Genomic DNA, 17,103 nt, shown 5'->3' with positions numbered 1-17,103 from the left:
CTCCAGCCCTGCCACCCAGCCAGGGGACAGCAACGTCCGGCCGGGGACACAAATGTCCGGCAGGGGACACAAATGTCCGGACTCCTCCCTGACCCCTTAAGCTGCAGAAAGCCACCGAGATGGGATTGAGAGCCCAGCTCCGGCTCGCTCTCCCTCCCCAGCTCCATCCTGTGCGCGGCGGGTGCAGGGCTGGTGTCGCTGCAGGAGGACCCGTGCGCTGCTTTTTTGGCACCTTACACGGAAGGGTCGCTGCCCCGGGAAGGGCTGTGCCCTCCCTGCCTGTTTGGTGTGTCGTCCCCCCCCGCCAAATGGCGACGACGCTGCGATGTCCCCAAGGCCATCCCAGGGAGGTGAGGGTGGAGCCCCCTTCCCCAGGAGCCCCCAGACCCTTGTAGGGACAGCAAAGCTTCACCCCGTGGCTGTGAGCTGGCACCCCCGGGGACAGCGCGTCCTGCAGCGATGTCGGGGCTGAGGCGGCCCCTTCCCGTGCCGCTGGCCGGGGAGGAAGCCGGGGCTGGCCGCGGCTCGGTCCCTGCCTTTCCTGGCTGCCTCCTGCCAAGAAACTCGCTCCAGGATCGCCTCGGAGCCGAGCCCCTCTCGCAGCGCCCCAGAGCTGCCCGGCCCGGGGATGGGGGTTCGGGGGGCTCCAGCACCTCTGTTCCGCCGACAGCCCGATGTGTGGGGTGTGATCCCTGGGGGGTTGGCTTTGGGGGGCACTGTGCCGGCCTCTCGCGGTGTTCCCAGAAGGGTGGGCTGCTTTCCCGGGTGGGTTTGGAGGGATTCATCCCTGCAGCTGTGGGATCTTCACCCCGCATCCAGCCCGGCTGTGTTCATGGGGCATCCAGGGCCAGCCCAGCCGGGTGTGGGGTCTGAGCGGTGGGGACGGGGTCCTGGCAGCTTGTCCCTCCCCCGGCACGGCCGGGGCGGTGGCACAGGCAGGGCAGGGGGTGTGTGCCAGCCCGCGGCTCTGCCTCCCGCCGTCACATGGGCCCAAGGTGCCCCGGCAGGACTTTGTCCCCCTCCACCTTGGTGGCCCCACGTGCGCCGAGGCTGCCACTCCCCGCAGAGGGGACAGGCGCAGGGAGGGAGACGCTGGCGTCAGAGTGACACAGAGGGAGCTGTGACCTCGCAGGGCCAGCCGGCCGCGTCCCGCCGGAGCCCAGCCGCAGGAACGGGGTGAGGGGATGCACCAAACACTTGGACTGCCGCCGCTGCCGCCTCCGCGCAGCGCCTCTTATCAGCTGGCAGGGGGACAGGGTTGTTACGGGAACGGTCAGCTGCTCCCGCAGCACCCCACGGCTCCTCTGAGCTGTCAGGGAGCTGGCGGGGGCACAAGGACACAGAGCAGCGCCCGGGGATGTCCTTTGTGCCAGTGGCTTTGCTTTGTTCTCCGGGGGTCTTGGGGGAATTCGTGACTCACTGTGGAATCCAGTCATGCTGGAGACAGTCGGACTGGGCTGGACTCAGTTCCTTCCTGCGGCGCTCCAGCCTCCAGCTCCAGCGTTGCGTGCGCTGCCCAAGGACGCGCTCACAGGAAAAGGCGCTTCCAAGAGCTCTTGGAAGAGGGACTCCCTGCGGAGGGGGCTCCACAGGACCCTTCTTCAGGCTCCCAGAGCACCCCGGGCTCCCGGGGAGCAGGCAGCCCCCGTGCCCGGCGGGATTTGGCGCTCCCCACTTCCACTCCCTTGCCCGGAGTGGAGCCCACCCTGGCCGCGGCATCCCCGCCGTGGGCTCAGCCAGGAGCCCCTGGCCCGCGGCCGTCCAGGGAACCCCGCGGTGCTCCCGTCCTGGCTGCCGCGAGGCATCCTCCAGGAATCCTTTGGCAGCGCCGGGAGATGCTCCCGGCCGGGCAGGGACAGCAGGAGCCCCGCGTGGGCGGCTGAGGTCCCGCAGCAGGTGCTGGTGCCGCGGGGGCAGCGGGGCCTGGGGGGCGGCTAAACCCCCCCCTGTTGTGGTCCCTGAGCGCGTGGCTGGGCGCTGACAGCCGGGCTGGATCCAAGTGACACCAGCTCCATGCCCTGGGTTGGGCTGGGCTGTCCCTGTCTCAGCTGTACCCCTGGAAGGGGGAGGAATGCAGCCCCCTCCCCTCCTCTCCGCACACCTGGGGAATGGGGAAACCCCCCAGGACGGCTCCCCCTGCATGGAGCAGGGGGTGCTGGCCCGATAGCCGAGACCCCCCCCATTTGGCGAGGGCAATGCCGGGGGGCCCCGGGAGGGGATCAGGAGCCGGGGACACCCCGGCCCCGCGGGGACAGAGCGGGCTACAAGTTCGGGGCCACAAGTTCGGGGCTCCTCTCTACAGCCCCAGGCCCGACCCCCGCCCCGCTGCGCTCCGCCCCGGGCCGGTCGCGGCTGCCCCGGCGCCTCCCCGGGGGGGTGGCAGGCAGGAGGAGAGGCGGGGGTCCCGCCCCATGAGTTCCGTGAGAGATCCCAGCACTGGACCCTCCACTCCTCTCCTGGGGTCTCTGCGCGGCGGGCGCGGCAGGTACGGCAGGGAACGGGGAGGGGATTCCACCCCATGGGATTCCCGTGGGATCCCAGGTCACCCTCCCAGCTTTATGGGGGTCCTGGGAATCCCCACGCTGCAGGCGGGGTGGGCACGGCCTCGGGAGGGAGCCGGCAGGAGGGGGTCCTTCCCCGTGTGCCCCCGGATTGTCCTCACCGGCCCCTTTTGGGGTCCCCATCACCCCCCTGGACCCCGCGGGCTGAGACCTGGCAGCTCATGGCACTGCCCGCGGTGGCTTTGGGAACGGGCCCCGGGCAGACCCCCCGAGTGTCCCGGGGAGCCCCTTCCCCTGGGGGTTGGTTTTGGAGCCGGTGGTGAAGGGGTGGGTGAGCACGGGGCCCCTCCGAGGCCGGGATGTGCGGAGCTGGAGGAAAAGGGTGTTTTGGAGCTTGAGCTGCGTGGTCACAAGGGGAGTTACAAAACCGGAATGTTTTGAGGAGCCTGGGGAGGGCAGGGTGGGAGCAGCGCCCACCCCGCCGTGGGGCTGGCGTGCCCTCACTGCCCTCCCTCCGCAGGTGTGGGGACATGAGCGGGGACATGCGGGCCCTGCTGTGCCTCTGGCTGGTGGCCCAGGTGGCCCAGGTGGCCCTGTCCTCCCGGGTCCGCACCCGCCGGGAGCTGGGCCCCGGTTTGTACGAGCACGGCGTCTACGACGCGGGCGGCTCCTACTGCCAGCGGGGGGATGTCTGCTGCCACGGCCGCGACGACGCCTGCACCGTGCCCTACCACGACACCCTCTGCTACTGCGACCTCTTCTGCAACCGCACCGTGTCCGACTGCTGCCCCGACTTCTGGGAATACTGCCTGGGCATCCCGGCGCCTTTCCCCAAAGCCCCAGGTGAGGCGCTGGGGGTGATGCAGCCCTGGGGTGATGCTGCTGCTGCTGCTCCTCGGGGTGATGGATGTGGCGCCCCACGGTCCTGCCCTCACCGCAGAGCTGCTGCGGAGCTCTCAGAGCTGTGGGAACTCCTGCAGAGTGTCCGGGGTGGGGATGGACTTCCAGAAAAAGAGGTGTGGGAGCAGCCCGTGACCCTAGAGCCCGCTCCAGCAGTGCCTGCGGGAAGAGCAGGGACGAGAGGAGACGTGCGGGGACTCCATCCCAGCTTGCCCGGTCACGGCTGGGGCAGGCAGATGCTGGCCCTGGCTTAACCCTGCCGGCAGCTGGGGCGGCCGGGGACGAGGAGGGGGCACGGGCAGCCCCCAGCTCCCAGCACAAGGCTCTCTCAGAAGTCCCTCCGGAGCAGAGCCAGCTCCCGGGCACAACCGGCCCCTTTATCCCTGTCCCGCCAGGCTGAGCACATTTAACCCTACCGGCGCCAAGCCAGCCCCGCTCCCACCCTGCACCCACTGACCCCCAGCAGAACTTTGGGGTGCCAAGGTGCAGCCGGGCACCAGCCTGGATTTAAGAACCGCGTTGGTTTTCCCTTCGGTTTGCACCCCGGGGAATTTGGGGAGCTGGTGGGGACCCCCGGCAGAGCCAAGCACTCACCAGGGGCTCCCCCATTCCCATTCCCACATAGGCTGTGCCCGTGCAGGACGCAATTATCCCATGGGAGCCACGTACCGGGAGAACTGCAACCTGTGGTGAGTGCATGCTGCGTGGGCACCTGCGGCATGTCACCGGCATGTCACCAGAGCAAGGTGTCGCCATCCCGCGGGCTCCTGGAAACCTCAGAGCGAGGCCCGAGCTGGGTGGTGGGAGCCGCTGCCAAAATGCCTTTGCTCCAACAAAATCGGAGCCAAGGGCCTTGAGCCGCTCCCAAGTTTCAGCGCATGCCTGCGTGGGAGCCGCTCGCCCCGGCGCTGCCCAGGGGGGTTTTGGCCACGCTGGTCCCAGCCCAGCTTGCCCAAGCCTGACGGGACGCTCGGGCAGCCGCGGCCGTTCCGTGCCAGCGGGCAGAGCCCCGGCCGTGCCGCCCGCTGGGCAGCTCCCGCAGCTCGCTGGGAATTAGCTGGGAATACTGGCGTTACCGTACTGGTATTACTGGCATGCGGAGGTGGGGGACTGGGGAACCTGCCGGCGCGAAGCTGCTGCAGACGAGGATTGCAGCCGGAGGGGCGATGCGGCAGATAAGCGGAAATCAAAGGCAGCGTCTGGGGCGTGTGCGAGGGCAGGGGCACGTGTGGGAACATGTGTGCGCGCCGGGGCTGCGGGTGAAAAGCCAGCCCGAGCCTCCCCACAGCTCTGGGGCAGCCTGGAGTTTCTCCGGGATGGTGGCACGGAGCGCTCAGGGATGGAGGGTGTCCCCGCTCCCGGGGGAATGTCAGTGTCCCCAAGCCATGCAGGTGGATGTGGCATCTCTGCTGTGGGGGAGTAGCACCGGGGAGGGGGCAAATCTCCCCTTCCAAACCCTCCTCCCCCACATTTGGTGCCTGGAGAACAGGAATTTCTGCAGCGTCACCCCCGCCCCTGTCCCGGGGTTCCCGCTGGGAGGGGGGGGTGGCAGGGGACAAAACCCATGGCGGGGTGACACAGGGTGTGGGCACCCAGCCGGCGGCACCCCGAGGTGCTCCCAAGTCCCCAGGTGTCACCCAGAGCGCCGGGAGCGCTCAGGGATGGAAGGGGGAAGGCTGGAATCCAGGTGCTGCCGGCGGGATCGGGATGGGGGTGTCTGGCGGGACACGGCCTCGCTCAGCTCCATAAAAGGGAAATGTGCCGGGCAGGAGGGAGCATGCCAAGCATTGCTCACTGCACGGGGGGAGCACAGCCCGGGGCTCCCCAGGGGACCCGCCGCACCCCCAGAGCCCCCCCCGGCCCGGCTGTCCCCATGGAGTGACCTGGTCGCTGTGGGTCACCCATGGGGACACCTGGCCCCGACCCCCGGCCCTGGGCTGCTGTCCAAGCCCCCCTCTGATGTCTGCAGCCTTGGCAGCTTTTCAGCTGATTTTCTGTCCCATGGCCTGGCTGCCCTCGGGGCTCCTGCGGGGGCTGGGGCAGGGGGGGGGGGACAGCTCCCAGGGCCACCCAGAGGCCACGCAGGGTCACCCAAAGGCCACTCAGGGTCACCCAGAGGGTCACCCACGGCTTCACCCCGCTGCAAGGTGCCAAGCCCTGGTGACCCCTGACAGAAGCAGCCCTGAGCCCTTTGCTGCCTGCCCGGTTTGGGAGGGGCAGCGCCCACTCAGGGTCCCCCTGGTCACCCTGGGGACATCATTTCTCAGCCACTGTCCCCTCTGCAGCACCTGCGGGCCCGGAGGGCAGTGGCAGTGCGAGGACCACGCCTGCCTGATGGACGGGGAGCTGATCGACGCCGTCAACAGGGGCAATTATGGGTAAGGACCGGGCACCGCGAGGGTGGCACGGGGATGCCTCACCCCTCGGTGCTTTTTGGGGCAACCCCTGAGCCGTGTCCCCTCTCGCCACGCAGCTGGAGAGCCGCCAACTACAGCCAGTTCTGGGGGATGACCCTGGAGGACGGGATCCGGCACCGCCTGGGCACCTTCCGTCCCTCTCCCACCGTCATGAACATGAACGAGATGCACGTGAGTCCCCCCGGAGGGGGGAAACTGAGGCACGCCCAGTGATTCCCCATCGCTGGGAAGGGGCTCCCAGAGGCGGGGGGGAGGCAGGGCAGCCCTCGTGTTTGGAGACAGCAGCTCAGCAAATTCCCCCGGACAATCCCCGGGCTGCCAGTGTTGTTTTTTCCCCCTCTCCTCCGCGCTCGTTTCCCATCGGAACGCCGGCCCCGCCGCTGCTGACTCAGCAGAGCTGCCTGCTCCCTTTCTTTGCCTCTACCCGCACCCAAACCCAGGGTGGGCACCCCCCGGGGGTCTCTGGGGTGCTGGCAGAGCTTGGTGCACGCCCAGCCCCGCGCTCCGGAGCCCCAGGTTTAATTTTAGAGGCGCTTCCTGCGCTGGGAGAAGCCGGGCAGTTGTGGCCGTGTCCTCCCCAGGAAGGTTGGGGCGGGGGCACTGTCCCCGCTCCAGGGAGGAAAGGCAGGGCCAGAGGCCACCATGAGGAGCTGTGTCACCCAGAGCTGTGCCCTCGGGGGGGCCACCGAGGGCCCTGCTGGGCTCCGGGGTGGGACACTCGGTGCTGGTGTTGTCTAAGGAGCTGCTGGGGCTGTGGAGCTCAAATTTAGAGGAAATTTAGGGGTGTGGCCTTTCTGGGATAAAGGAGAACCCAAGTCTTTGTCACTCAGGGTGATGTCCCTGTCCTGAGGGGTCTCACAATGAGGCTGGGGGGACACAAAACCTGGGTGGGGACCCTGCTCAGAGGATGGCTGGGGTGGCAGGAGGAGGAGCAGGGGTCCCACAGTGGGGCTGGGGGACACCAAAACTGTCTGGGGACCATCTCAGAGGATGGCTGGGGTGGCAGGAGGAGGAGATGGGGTCCCACAGTGGGGCTGGGGACAACAAAGTTGGCTGGGGACCATCTCAGAGGATGGTTGGGGTGGCAGGAGGAGGAGCAGGGGTCCCACAGTGGAGCTGGGGACACTAGAGCTGGCTGGGGACCATTCTCAGAGGATGGCTGGGGTGGCAGGAGGATCTGGGGGGTCCCAGTGGGCTGAGCCCCCCGCTCTGCCCCGCAGATGAACATGGACTCCAACGAGGTGCTGCCGCGTCACTTCGACGCCGCTGCGAAGTGGCCCGGGATGATCCACGAGCCCCTGGACCAGGGGAACTGCGCCGGCTCCTGGGCCTTCTCCACGGCCGGTGAGGGCGGCGGGGCGGGCGGGGACAGCGGGGACAGCGGGGACAGGGACGGAGCCGCCTCCCCCTGACCCGCCGCTCCTCCCCAGCCGTGGCCTCGGACCGCATCTCCATCCACTCCATGGGACACATGACGCCCGCGCTGTCCCCGCAAAACCTCCTGTCCTGTGACACCCGCAACCAGCGCGGCTGCAGCGGGGGGCGCCTGGACGGAGCCTGGTGGTACCTGCGCAGGAGGGGGTGAGTGCGGGGGGGATCATGGGATGATGGGATGATGGGATGGGATGGGATGGGATGGGATCCATGGGATGGGATCCATGGGATGGGATCCATGGGATGGGATCCATGGGATGGGATCCATGGGATGGGATCCATGGGATGGGATCCATGGGATGGGATCCATGGGATGGGATCCATGGGATGGGATCCATGGGATGGGATCCATGGGATGGGATCCATGGGATGGGATCCATGGGATGGGATCCATGGGATGGGATCCATGGGATGGGATCCATGGGATGGGATCCATGGGATGGGATCCATGGGATGGGATCCATGGGATGGGATCCATGGGATGGGATCCATGGGATGGGATCCATGGGATGGGATCCATGGGATGGGATCCATGGGATGGGATCCATGGGATGGGATCCATGGGATGGGATCCATGGGATGGGATCCATGGGATGGGATCCATGGGATGGGATCCATGGGATGGGATCCATGGGATGGGATCCATGGGATGGGATCCATGGGATGGGATCCATGGGATGGGATCCATGGGATGGGATCCATGGGATGGGATCCATGGGATGGGATCCATGGGATGGGATCCATGGGATGGGATCCATGGGATGGGCTGGGATGGGGCAGGGTGTTATGGGAAAGATGAAATGGGAATGGGACAGGACGATATAGGACAAGATGATATGAGACAAGAGGATATGGGAATGGGAGAGAATTGGATGGGGTGGAACAGGATGGAATGGGAATGGGATAGGACAGGCTGGGGATGGGATAATGGGATGGGATGGGGTGGGATGGGGGACAGGGAGAAAAGGGGGTTTGGGGCTCTGGTCATGTGGGGAGAGCCCAGGAGGTCCCTGTGCTTGGACAGGTGGGGAGTGAGGGCTGCCAGGGCAGGATGGACAGTGGGGCTTGGGATCAGGATGGGACTGGGGATCAGAGTAGGATGGGAGTAGGGTTTGGGGTGAAGATGGAAGTAGGTTTTGGGATGGGAAGGGAAGAGGGATTTGGTGTGGGGATGGAGAGTGGGTTCGGTATGTGGATAGGATTGGGATGGGGCAGGAAGTTTGGTTTGGGATGGGGATGGGAGTGGGCTTTGGGATGAGGATGGAGCCGGTCCCTCCCCTCCTACACCCCTGTCCCCGCGCGCAGGGTGGTGACAGACGAGTGCTACCCGTTCACGAGCCAGGAGAGCCAGCCGGCGGCTCCGCCCTGCATGATGCACAGCCGCTCCACGGGCCGGGGCAAGCGACAGGCGACAGCGCGGTGCCCCAACCCCCAGACCCACTCCAACGAGATCTACCAGTCCACCCCCGCCTACCGCCTCTCCTCCAGCGTGAGCGCCGGGCCGGGAGCCCTTGGGAGCGGGGAGAGGGAGCAGGAAGGGGCTTGGCTCGGGCTGCTTTACCTGGGAAAACCGAGGTTGGGAATGCGGCTGGGAAAACCCCGCTGCGGAGCCCGCGGGGAGCGGCTGCTCCGCCCGGCCCCTCCACGGCAGCCGCCTGTGGGTGCTGGAGCAGCTCTGCTGCATCCCTGGGGGTGGGGAGGGCAGTGCCGGGGGTCCCGGCCCCGCTGCCACCCGCTGCCACCCGCTGCCACCCTGTTCTGTGCTTGCAGGAGAAGGAGATCATGAAGGAGCTGCTGGAGAACGGCCCCGTGCAAGGTACAGAGCTGGCGGGGGCACCCCTCTGTGCGCCCCAAAAGATTGGGGGAACAAAGTAAGGGGGGAAAAACCGCTCTGTCCGTGCTAGGGCAGCTGTCGTGGCAGCCAGAACCCCCCTCAGCTGCTCCCCGTGCGTGCCCGGGCAGCGCTGCCCCGGTGCCCGTCACGCTGCCCACCCCAGCGGGCACCGCGGGTTGCTCATTAACTCCTGAGATTTAATCACCGTCTTGGCAGCTGCGTTTGTTGAACTTTATTTTCGCTTTTTGAAACCTCCTCGGAGTGCTGTTGAGTGGCCCCGGGGAGGATCCGGCTGCCGCCTTCCCTCCCGCTGGGAATGCGATGCCCGGGGGGACGCGGAGCCCTTCCCTGGCGACAGTGGCAGTGTCCCCAAACCCTGTCGCCCTCCCCGCAGCCATCCTGGAGGTGCACGAGGATTTCTTCATGTACAAGAGCGGGATCTACCGGCACACGCCCGTGGCCGAGGGGAAGGGGCCGAAGCACCAGAGACACGGGACCCACTCGGTGAAAATCACCGGGTACGCGTGGGGGTGGCCCGGGGGGCTCAGAGGGTTGGCCAGGGTGGGAAAAATATTCCCTTTGGGTGTCCCCGAGCTGGCAAAGGAAGCAAGGAAGGGAATGGTGGCACAAGTGGCACGAGTGCAGTGCTCAGCACCCTGGAAGAGGGGGGATTTGGAGGTGCAGACCCCCGGGGCGGGGGGGATCTGCCCTGTGCCGGTGTTTCCTTCCTCCTGCCGTGGCTAAATATTCCTGCCCCTATTCCGGGAGCGGATGTCCCAACCTCGGCCTGGCCCTGGGGAGGTGCCGGGGGCAGGAAATGAGCAGGGTCAGCCCCCCCCCAATCCCCCACGGTGGGGGGACCGCAGAGTCTGGGGGTGCTTGGGGACCCCAGAGTCTGGGGATGCTTGGGGACCCCTCCTCACTGTCCTGTCCTGCTGCAGGTGGGGAGAGGAGCAGCTGCCTGATGGCCAGACCCAAAAATACTGGGTGAGTTTGGGGAGGGGGGCTCAGCCATGGGGTGCTGCCGCTTCCCCTCGCCCGTGTGGGGTCCGGCTTGGCTTTGTGGGGGTGTCACCGCGCTGAGCGTGTCCCCTGTCCCCTCTGCAGACGGCGGCCAACTCGTGGGGCACGGCGTGGGGCGAGGGCGGCCACTTTCGCATCGCCCGCGGCGTCAACGAGTGCGAGGTGGAGACTTTCGTGGTGGGGGTTTGGGGCCGCGTCAGCATGGAGGACATGCCCCACAAGTGAGCCCCCCGATGTCCCTGTCCCCAGCGCGGCCCCGCAGTCGCAGCACGGCGGGCGGGGGGCTGGCGCTGTCCCCTGTGTCCCCTGGCCGGGGGCTGCGTGTCCCCGCTGTGCTGACGCAGCGGCTGGGGGCAGTGGGGCGTGCGACGGGGGGTGCCCCGGGGGCTGCTCCCGTCTCCCATGGGATTTACCCGCTAATCCCCCCGCCCTGGGCTCGGCTGGGCTGCGGTGGTGGCGGGGGGCTCTTCAAAGGCAGCTGCACCCCCCCATCCCGGCTGGGGCTGTGGGATTTCCCCCCTTTTCCCAATGGGGGGACCCCCATATTCCTGCCCCTCCCGTCCTGGCCCCAGCAGCTCCCCCCAGCAGGGCGGTTTTGGAGCTGGGGGGTGAAATAATCCAGCGGGGGGGTCCCCTGAGCCCCCAGGGCCGGGTGTCGCCAGGATGGGGTCCCCACCGTCCCCCCCCAGCCCGTCCCTATGGTGCTATGGCCCTGCCACCCCCCCGGGGGACAGCAGGGACAAGGGAGGGCTCAGCCCCGTGGTGTCCCCCTCCTGGGGTGGGGGGCACAAGTGGGGTCCACGCAGCCAGCACAGCCCAGGAACTCCCCCTCCACCCCAACCAAAGGGCTGTACTTTTAAGACTTTTTGTATTTATTTTGCTTTTTATTGTTTGTAAATAAAGTTATGGAAGCCTCAGAGCTCAGAGGGTGGACTCAGTGCTCCGAGGGGGACACGTGTCCCCTGTCACCCCGGTCTGGGGGGCCCAGGGTGGCCTCGGGAAGGGCTGGGGGGTGAGATAAGGCCCCGCTCATTGTCCACCTTCCGGCCCCGCCGCTCCGGTCACCGCGGCCAGCGCTGGACACGCCGCGGGCACGCGCAGCCACTCGGGCCACCACGGCCACCACCGCGGCCAGGGGGGCCACCACGGCCAGCTGTGCCACCACGGCCGGCTGTGCCACCTCGGCCGGCTGTGCCACCGCGGCCAGCTGTGCCACCGCACCCGGCTGCGCCACCACAGTGAGACGTGCCACCACATCCACGCGTGCCCCCACAGCCCCCGTGTCCCCGCGCCATGCCTGGGGTGGCGCTGGGGCTGCTGTCGCCTTTTCCAAAGGCCTGCACTCCCGGCGGTCCCTGTCCCTTTCCGTGTCCCCTCCCTCGGTCCCCCCGCAGGGCGACACTCACAGGGCGGAGGGCGCTGCCACCTGGTGGTTGCTGCGCGCAACTGCAGGGACGGGCGCGTATATATTTATATATTTATATATTTTAAAAATATGTAAAAATATCTCTGTTATGTATAGATAGAGATATAGATGCGTACAGATATGTCTTTATATGTGTAAATATAGATATATTTATATATACAGGTGCCTGTTGGTTTACAGACATGAACGCCACCGCATATCTATATCTATATCATCTATATCTATATCTATATCTATATCTATATCTATATCATCATCATCTATATCATCATCTATATCTATAATCTATATCTATATTTATATCTATATATATATCTGTATCTATGTGTATATATATATATATATATATATATATATATCTGTGTTTATATATACCTGTATATTTATATATATATATGCAAAAACCACCCTGTATATATTATTATATGCGTATATATGTGCATGTAACCACACCCGTTTAATAGATATAATATGGAACATATATTTTAGATATATAATATACACATATATATTATACATATAATGTATAATATATATATGTGTATTATATATCTAAAATATATATTATATATAATTTTTATATTTATACAATATATATTATATATGTTCTATTTATTATATATAAAACATGTGTGTCTATGTATTTATATATACATGTGTGTGTATATATAAACACATGCCTATACCTATTTATATGTATATATACATGTAAAGTTTTTTATCTGTTTATGTGTATCTATATATATGTACACATATGTATACATATATATAAAAAGCCTGTATATATATTTATATGTGAAAATATGCATGTATACACACCTATATATATATATATACACACACATATATATATATATGTTACATGCAGGCACGTGTTTTTATACACATTTATATGTATTTATTATATTTTAAATATATATTTTACAGATATGCATTTTATATTTATATATACATATACATAAAGCATATAAAATATATTTAAAACACATATAAATACATGTATGTGTGTATAAAATATATCAAATACATCTATAAAATATATATTTGTATATGTGTTTACAGCCCCAACCTCTCTGCCTCAAGCCCAAGCAGGGCTGAGCTCTGACTCAACAGAAATATTGGAAATGCTCAGGGGAAAATATCCTCGGAATGCTCGGGGATGGTTGGGAACAGCCAGTCCTGCCCGGGGCTGGAAAACACCGAGCCTGGGCTCTTCCTTCTGATCTCAGACCTTTTAACCTTTCATTCCCTAAGAATTCCTCCCAATCTTTGGAGATTCCTCAGGGTAAATTCCACGCTCATCACTTGGGGAGAAAATTCCGGCATTGATGGGATTTTTCTGCGCCTCAGGAGCACCCCCCCCCAGTCCTTTATTTTCTACATTTGGACATGAAATTCCTAAGAATTGATATTAGGGAATGGTATCCAGCCCTGGGACGTGTCCCCTGGTGCCACCACAGGGGACAGGAGGCACCTGCTGTCCCCTGGAGCCCCCCCTGCACACAGAGACCACAGAGCAGCCGGAGCACAACGCATTTTATTCCAAAGCTGGAAAAATTGAGCTCTAAACTTTGTCAGGATTTGGCTTCAGGATTGGCAACAGCGAGGGGACGATCCCACGGGGCTGCAGCAGCACATCCCATTCCAGCAGCCCCCGGAAAAACAGGGATGAGACCCCCAGGAAAGCACTCCCAGGGTGGGATGTGCTCCCAGGGCACTCAGGGAGGGAAGGAAGGAGCTTTGTCCTCACTTTTCCCCTTTCCTGCTGCTTCCAAACCCAAGGCTCAGCTTTTCCTCCCCAAAACGGGGATGCTCTGCTGCAGGCACCTCGGGATGAAGCTGGAATTTGGGGCTGGCACGGGATCCAAGCTGCTTTGGCTGTCCCAATTTGGCGTGGGATTCACCCTGACTCCCACAGATTGGACAAGGAATCCAAGCTAGGAAAACCCCAGCAGCATTTGGGGTGATCAAGCTGGAAATTTGGCCCCGGAGAGGAACCCTCAGAGGGGCTCAGCCACATCCAACGGAGAGGATGAGGATGGCTGAAGCTCCTGGAGAGCTCCAGAATTCCCAGCCTTTGGAGGGGGGATGTCAGAGCATCCGGGTCACCACCATGGTGAGGAAATCCTCGTAGCTGAGGCGGACGTTTCCCACCATGGCCGTGTCCTTCTCCCGGAAGGCGTCGGTGAGGCTCTGCAGCTGCATGCAGATGTGGATGAACCGGTCCAGCTGGATACTGGGATTGGGATTGGGGGAACGCTGGGCGTACCGGGCCAGCAGCAGCTGGCTGAACTGGGGGCTCAGGTTGTAGCCCATCTGGGAGAAAGCTGGGAGCAAGGAAAAGTCGGATTGAACCTTCCCAAAGGGAGGGGGAGTGGCTGTGTGCTCCTCCCCCACGTCCCACACACTCCATCTCCCACTCCCACCACCCTTCCCACCCTTCCCACTCAGGGTGTGCACGGGCAGGGCCCTCCAGAGGAATCAAACCACAAATTCCAGGCATTTTTCCCTTTTACACACACCCAGGAGCTCCTCCCAAAAAAAAAACAGGTTCCAGCCACTCATCGTTGAGGGGGAATTCTGGGCTTCCTGAAGGAACTTTGTGCCCCACCCCTGCTGCAGCTCATCACCTCCTGTCCCCTGGGAAGCTCCTGGTTTATCCCGTGGACAATTCCCAAGGAAGCACCCCAGGAGCTCAGAGCCCCCCAGCTCCAGGAGGAATTCCAGTTTCCAGCTGGGAACAGAGCCTGGCAGTGGCTGTGGGGGGGTCGGGACGGGCCAGGCTGGTGGCTGTGGCCCTCACCCACCTTGCTGGAGCTCGCTGAAGCTGATGGAGCCGGACTGATCCCGGTCATACTGCTGGAAGAGGCTCCTCCACTGCTGGATGAAGCGCAGCAGGGCGGAGAAGCCGTAGACGTCGATGCGCCCCGACCGCGTCTTGTCAAACATGTCTGGGCAGGGAGGAGCAGGAACAGGGCAGGGAGGAGTGGGAAAGCTGCAGAAACTTCCAGGGAGCTCAGGATCCACGCCATGGCTCCCCGGAGTCCTGCTCTGATCCCAAAAAATCCCCCTCGCCAGGACTGCGATCGACTGGGACCACTCAAGGCTGGTAAGAAACGGCACCAAAAGCTGAGGCTGGGGCAAGCTTTGGGTCAGTCTCTGCATTTTTGGGCTTTCCTCCCTTTCCTCCCTGGGATCTGGGGCTTGTGCAGAGCTGGGATTTCCTTTCCCAAGCAGGATTTTGGGCCCTTCACTCATGTCCTGCACCACTGGGAGCTGCTTGGTTTGCCCAGCTCTGGCTCCAGCCAGGAGTGATGCTTGGGGAAAAGGGGAATTCTGCCAGGATGGGCTTCACCCCAAATCCAACCAAACCACATTAGAAGAGGGAAGGAGATCCCAAACTCACTGATCATGAGCAGACAGGTCTCATCGTTGAACGAGGACCAGTTGTTGTTGACCAGAGCCTGCTTCAGCTCCTTGATGGAGATGAACCCGCTGTGATCCGTATCCACCGTCTGGAACCAGGAAAACGCCTCGGGATCCACCCCTGGGGGGGCATTCCCTGCGTGGGGAGAGGCCATCGGAGCTGTCACCTTCCCCTCGGACAGGCCACGGGCTGGGGGTGGCTCCCAGGGCCGGGCAGAGCTTCTCCTCCCACGGTTTTACAGTCCGGTAAAATCCCGGGAGAACGGGGCAGGAAGGGGTGGGATGGGCACGGAGCGGCTGGAGCCGGGAATGGGCTGGGAACCAGAGCCCGTCGGAGCTCTGGGATGGAGAGGGAGCCCCGGTGCTGCCCCAAAAACCCGGCAGCACCGGGAGACGGGTCTGGGGTGAAAGTTTTAGGGCTGCCTGGCACTTCCTCTTCCTCCTCTTTCTTCTTTCCCTCCTCCTCTTCCTTCTCCTCCTCCTCCAGGATTTCAAAATAATAAACCGGGAATTTCATTCTCGTGGTGGCTTCTGCTGAGCTGGGGACCCCCTCAACCCCCCCTCGCACACCGGGGTGGGGACCCCATCACTCCCCATCTCTGTACCGCGGCAGGGAGATCCCAGACTCACCTCCCGGGGCCGGCCCGCCGTAGGGCCCGGGCTGGGGGCTGCCGTAGGGGCCGCCGTAGGGACCCCCGGGCGGGGGCTGCCCGTAGGGTCCCGGGGGTGGCCCCCCGCCGTAGGGACCCCCGGGCGGGGGCTGCCCGTAGGGTCCCGGGGGTGGCCCCCCGCCGTAGGGAGCCCCGGGGTAGGGGCCGACCGGGGGGGGCTGTCCTGCGCCGGGGTAGCCCTGGGGAGGGGACAGAGCCGGTGTGAGGCGGGCACCGGGCACCGGGCACCGAGATGGGCACGGGACGGACCTCGTGTCGCTCACCCTGGAGCCCCTGCGCGACCCCCCTGGCCCCCAGCCCCGGACCGGCCCCCGGTGCGATCCCCGCCCCGGTCACAGTCCAGATCCCGATCCCGATCCCGATCTCGATCCCGGTCACAGTCCCGATGCCGATCCGGATCCCGGTCACAGTCCCGATCCCGCTCCCGGTCACAGTCCCGATCCCGATCCCGGTCACAATCCCGATCTCGATCCCGGTCACAGTCCTGATCCCGGTCACAGTCCGGGTCCCGGTCACAAGCCGGATCCCGGTCACAGTCCGGATCCCGCTCCCTGGTGCCCGGCGCCGCTCCGGGTTCCGGTCCCGCTCTCCGTTCCCACTCTCCGCTGCCTCTCCGGTCCCGCCCCGCGGTCCCCATTGCCCGCCCCCCGGTCCCGGTCGGGCTCCCTGCCGCCGCTCCCACTCCTCCGCTCCCGGTCCCGGTCCCAGTCCCAGACTCAGTCCCAGTTCCCCGCCGCCGCTCCTTGTCCTCGTCCCGGTCCCGGTCCCGGTTCCGGTCCCATTCCCGCACCTGCCCCGGGTACGCCATAGTGGATCTTCCGCCCCGGCCACGCCCAGATGACGTCACATGAATAAGAGTCACACATTGGGTACGGTGGAAAACGACCACGCCCCTGGGCGGGGCGGAGGCAGAGCGGTGACGCGCGGGAAGCGCGCGCCCGAGGGGGCCTTAAAGCGGCAACGGCGCCTGGGAGCGGTGGGGCCCACCCGGCGGGGATAGCATCGGGAGCTGCCCGGGAGCGGGGCTGGAATTCCCCGGGAGCTCATCCTGGGCCAGCCTGGGAGTGTGGCTGGGATCAGCCTGGGAATGGGGCTGGAATTCCCCGGGAGCTCAGCCGGGATCTGCCCGGGAATGGGGTGGTGACCCCACAAAATGCGGGCTGGGATCCCCCGGCAGCAGGACCGAGATCCCTCCAGGAGCAGGGCTGGGATGGCAGTCTGGGCTTCCCAGGAATCCCAGGCATGATTCAAGAGCAGGGCTGAGGGCAGCCTGAGTAGGGCTGGAATCCCCACAGGACCACGGGAATTCGTTTGGGATTCCTCCAGAGGCAAGGCTGGGATCCCACCCCATCACAGATCTCCTGGGACCGGGGCTGGGATGTGCTGGGATGAGAATGGGACCTCCCCAGGAATGGCGCTGGGAAACCCCCGGATCACGGCTGGGATTGCCCCTGAGACAGCGCCAGCATCC

At 63.4% G+C, this 17,103-nt stretch overlaps 3 protein-coding genes across 4 annotated transcripts; 1 reads left to right on the top strand and 2 right to left on the bottom strand.

Moving 5' to 3' along the window:
* The first annotated feature begins 740 nt into the window (after positions 1-740).
* On the top strand, positions 741-11,028 carry TINAGL1 (tubulointerstitial nephritis antigen like 1). 2 transcript variants are annotated; one of them, XM_041417617.1, is made up of 12 exons: positions 741-1,176; positions 3,022-3,344; positions 4,027-4,090; positions 5,687-5,779; positions 5,875-5,989; positions 7,039-7,162; positions 7,249-7,399; positions 8,558-8,741; positions 9,023-9,068; positions 9,481-9,604; positions 10,028-10,073; positions 10,194-11,028. In XM_041417617.1, the coding sequence occupies exons 1-12, from the start codon at positions 833-835 to the stop codon at positions 10,332-10,334; spliced, it is 1,755 nt and encodes a 584-aa protein (XP_041273551.1). In that variant the 5' UTR covers positions 741-832; the 3' UTR covers positions 10,335-11,028. The 2 variants fall into 2 exon arrangements, with proteins under 2 accessions (XP_041273551.1, XP_041273552.1); XM_041417618.1 differs by lacking the exon at positions 741-1,176 and adding an exon at positions 2,377-2,485.
* On the bottom strand, positions 1,125-2,367 carry LOC121342898 (nascent polypeptide-associated complex subunit alpha, muscle-specific form-like). Its single transcript, XM_041417642.1, has 2 exons — positions 1,421-2,367; positions 1,125-1,241 (listed from the first exon to the last, which is right to left on the bottom strand). The coding sequence occupies exons 1-2, from the start codon at positions 2,140-2,142 to the stop codon at positions 1,238-1,240; spliced, it is 726 nt and encodes a 241-aa protein (XP_041273576.1). The 5' UTR covers positions 2,143-2,367; the 3' UTR covers positions 1,125-1,237.
* Positions 11,029-13,053: 2,025 nt separating the features above from the next.
* On the bottom strand, positions 13,054-16,474 carry PEF1 (penta-EF-hand domain containing 1). The gene is made up of 5 exons (XM_041417641.1): positions 16,423-16,474; positions 15,592-15,811; positions 14,942-15,097; positions 14,343-14,486; positions 13,054-13,862 (listed from the first exon to the last, which is right to left on the bottom strand). Exons 1-5 carry the CDS (start codon positions 16,438-16,440, stop codon positions 13,627-13,629), a joined length of 774 nt encoding a protein of 257 aa, XP_041273575.1. The 5' UTR covers positions 16,441-16,474; the 3' UTR covers positions 13,054-13,626.
* Positions 16,475-17,103: the final 629 nt, after the last annotated feature.

The sequence above is a fragment of the Onychostruthus taczanowskii genome, unplaced genomic scaffold (genome assembly GCF_017590055.1).
Source record: "Onychostruthus taczanowskii isolate IOZ18803 unplaced genomic scaffold, ASM1759005v1 scaffold56, whole genome shotgun sequence".
NCBI lineage: Eukaryota > Metazoa > Chordata > Aves > Passeriformes > Passeridae > Onychostruthus > Onychostruthus taczanowskii.
Note: the sequence above shows the minus strand (reverse complement) of the source record. Positions and strands in the feature narration are given on the sequence as shown.

Excerpts from the sequence above, each read along its gene's own strand:
- TINAGL1 (XM_041417617.1), top strand. The coding sequence starts at position 833 with ATGGGGCATCCAGGGCCAGCCCAGCCGGGTGTGGGGTCTGAGCGGTGG. Across the intron at positions 5,990-7,038 it reads TGAACATGAACGAGATGCAC|ATGAACATGGACTCCAACGA; the intron begins GTGAGTCCCCCC and ends TCTGCCCCGCAG. Across the intron at positions 7,400-8,557 it reads TGGTACCTGCGCAGGAGGGG|GGTGGTGACAGACGAGTGCT; the intron begins GTGAGTGCGGGG and ends CCCCGCGCGCAG.
- LOC121342898 (XM_041417642.1), bottom strand. The coding sequence starts at position 2,142 with ATGCAGGGGGAGCCGTCCTGGGGGGTTTCCCCATTCCCCAGGTGTGCG.
- PEF1 (XM_041417641.1), bottom strand. Across the intron at positions 14,487-14,941 it reads GACCTGTCTGCTCATGATCA|ACATGTTTGACAAGACGCGG; the intron begins GTGAGTTTGGGA and ends CTCCCTGCCCAG. Across the intron at positions 13,863-14,342 it reads CTTCAGCGAGCTCCAGCAAG|CTTTCTCCCAGATGGGCTAC; the intron begins GTGGGTGAGGGC and ends CCTTGCTCCCAG.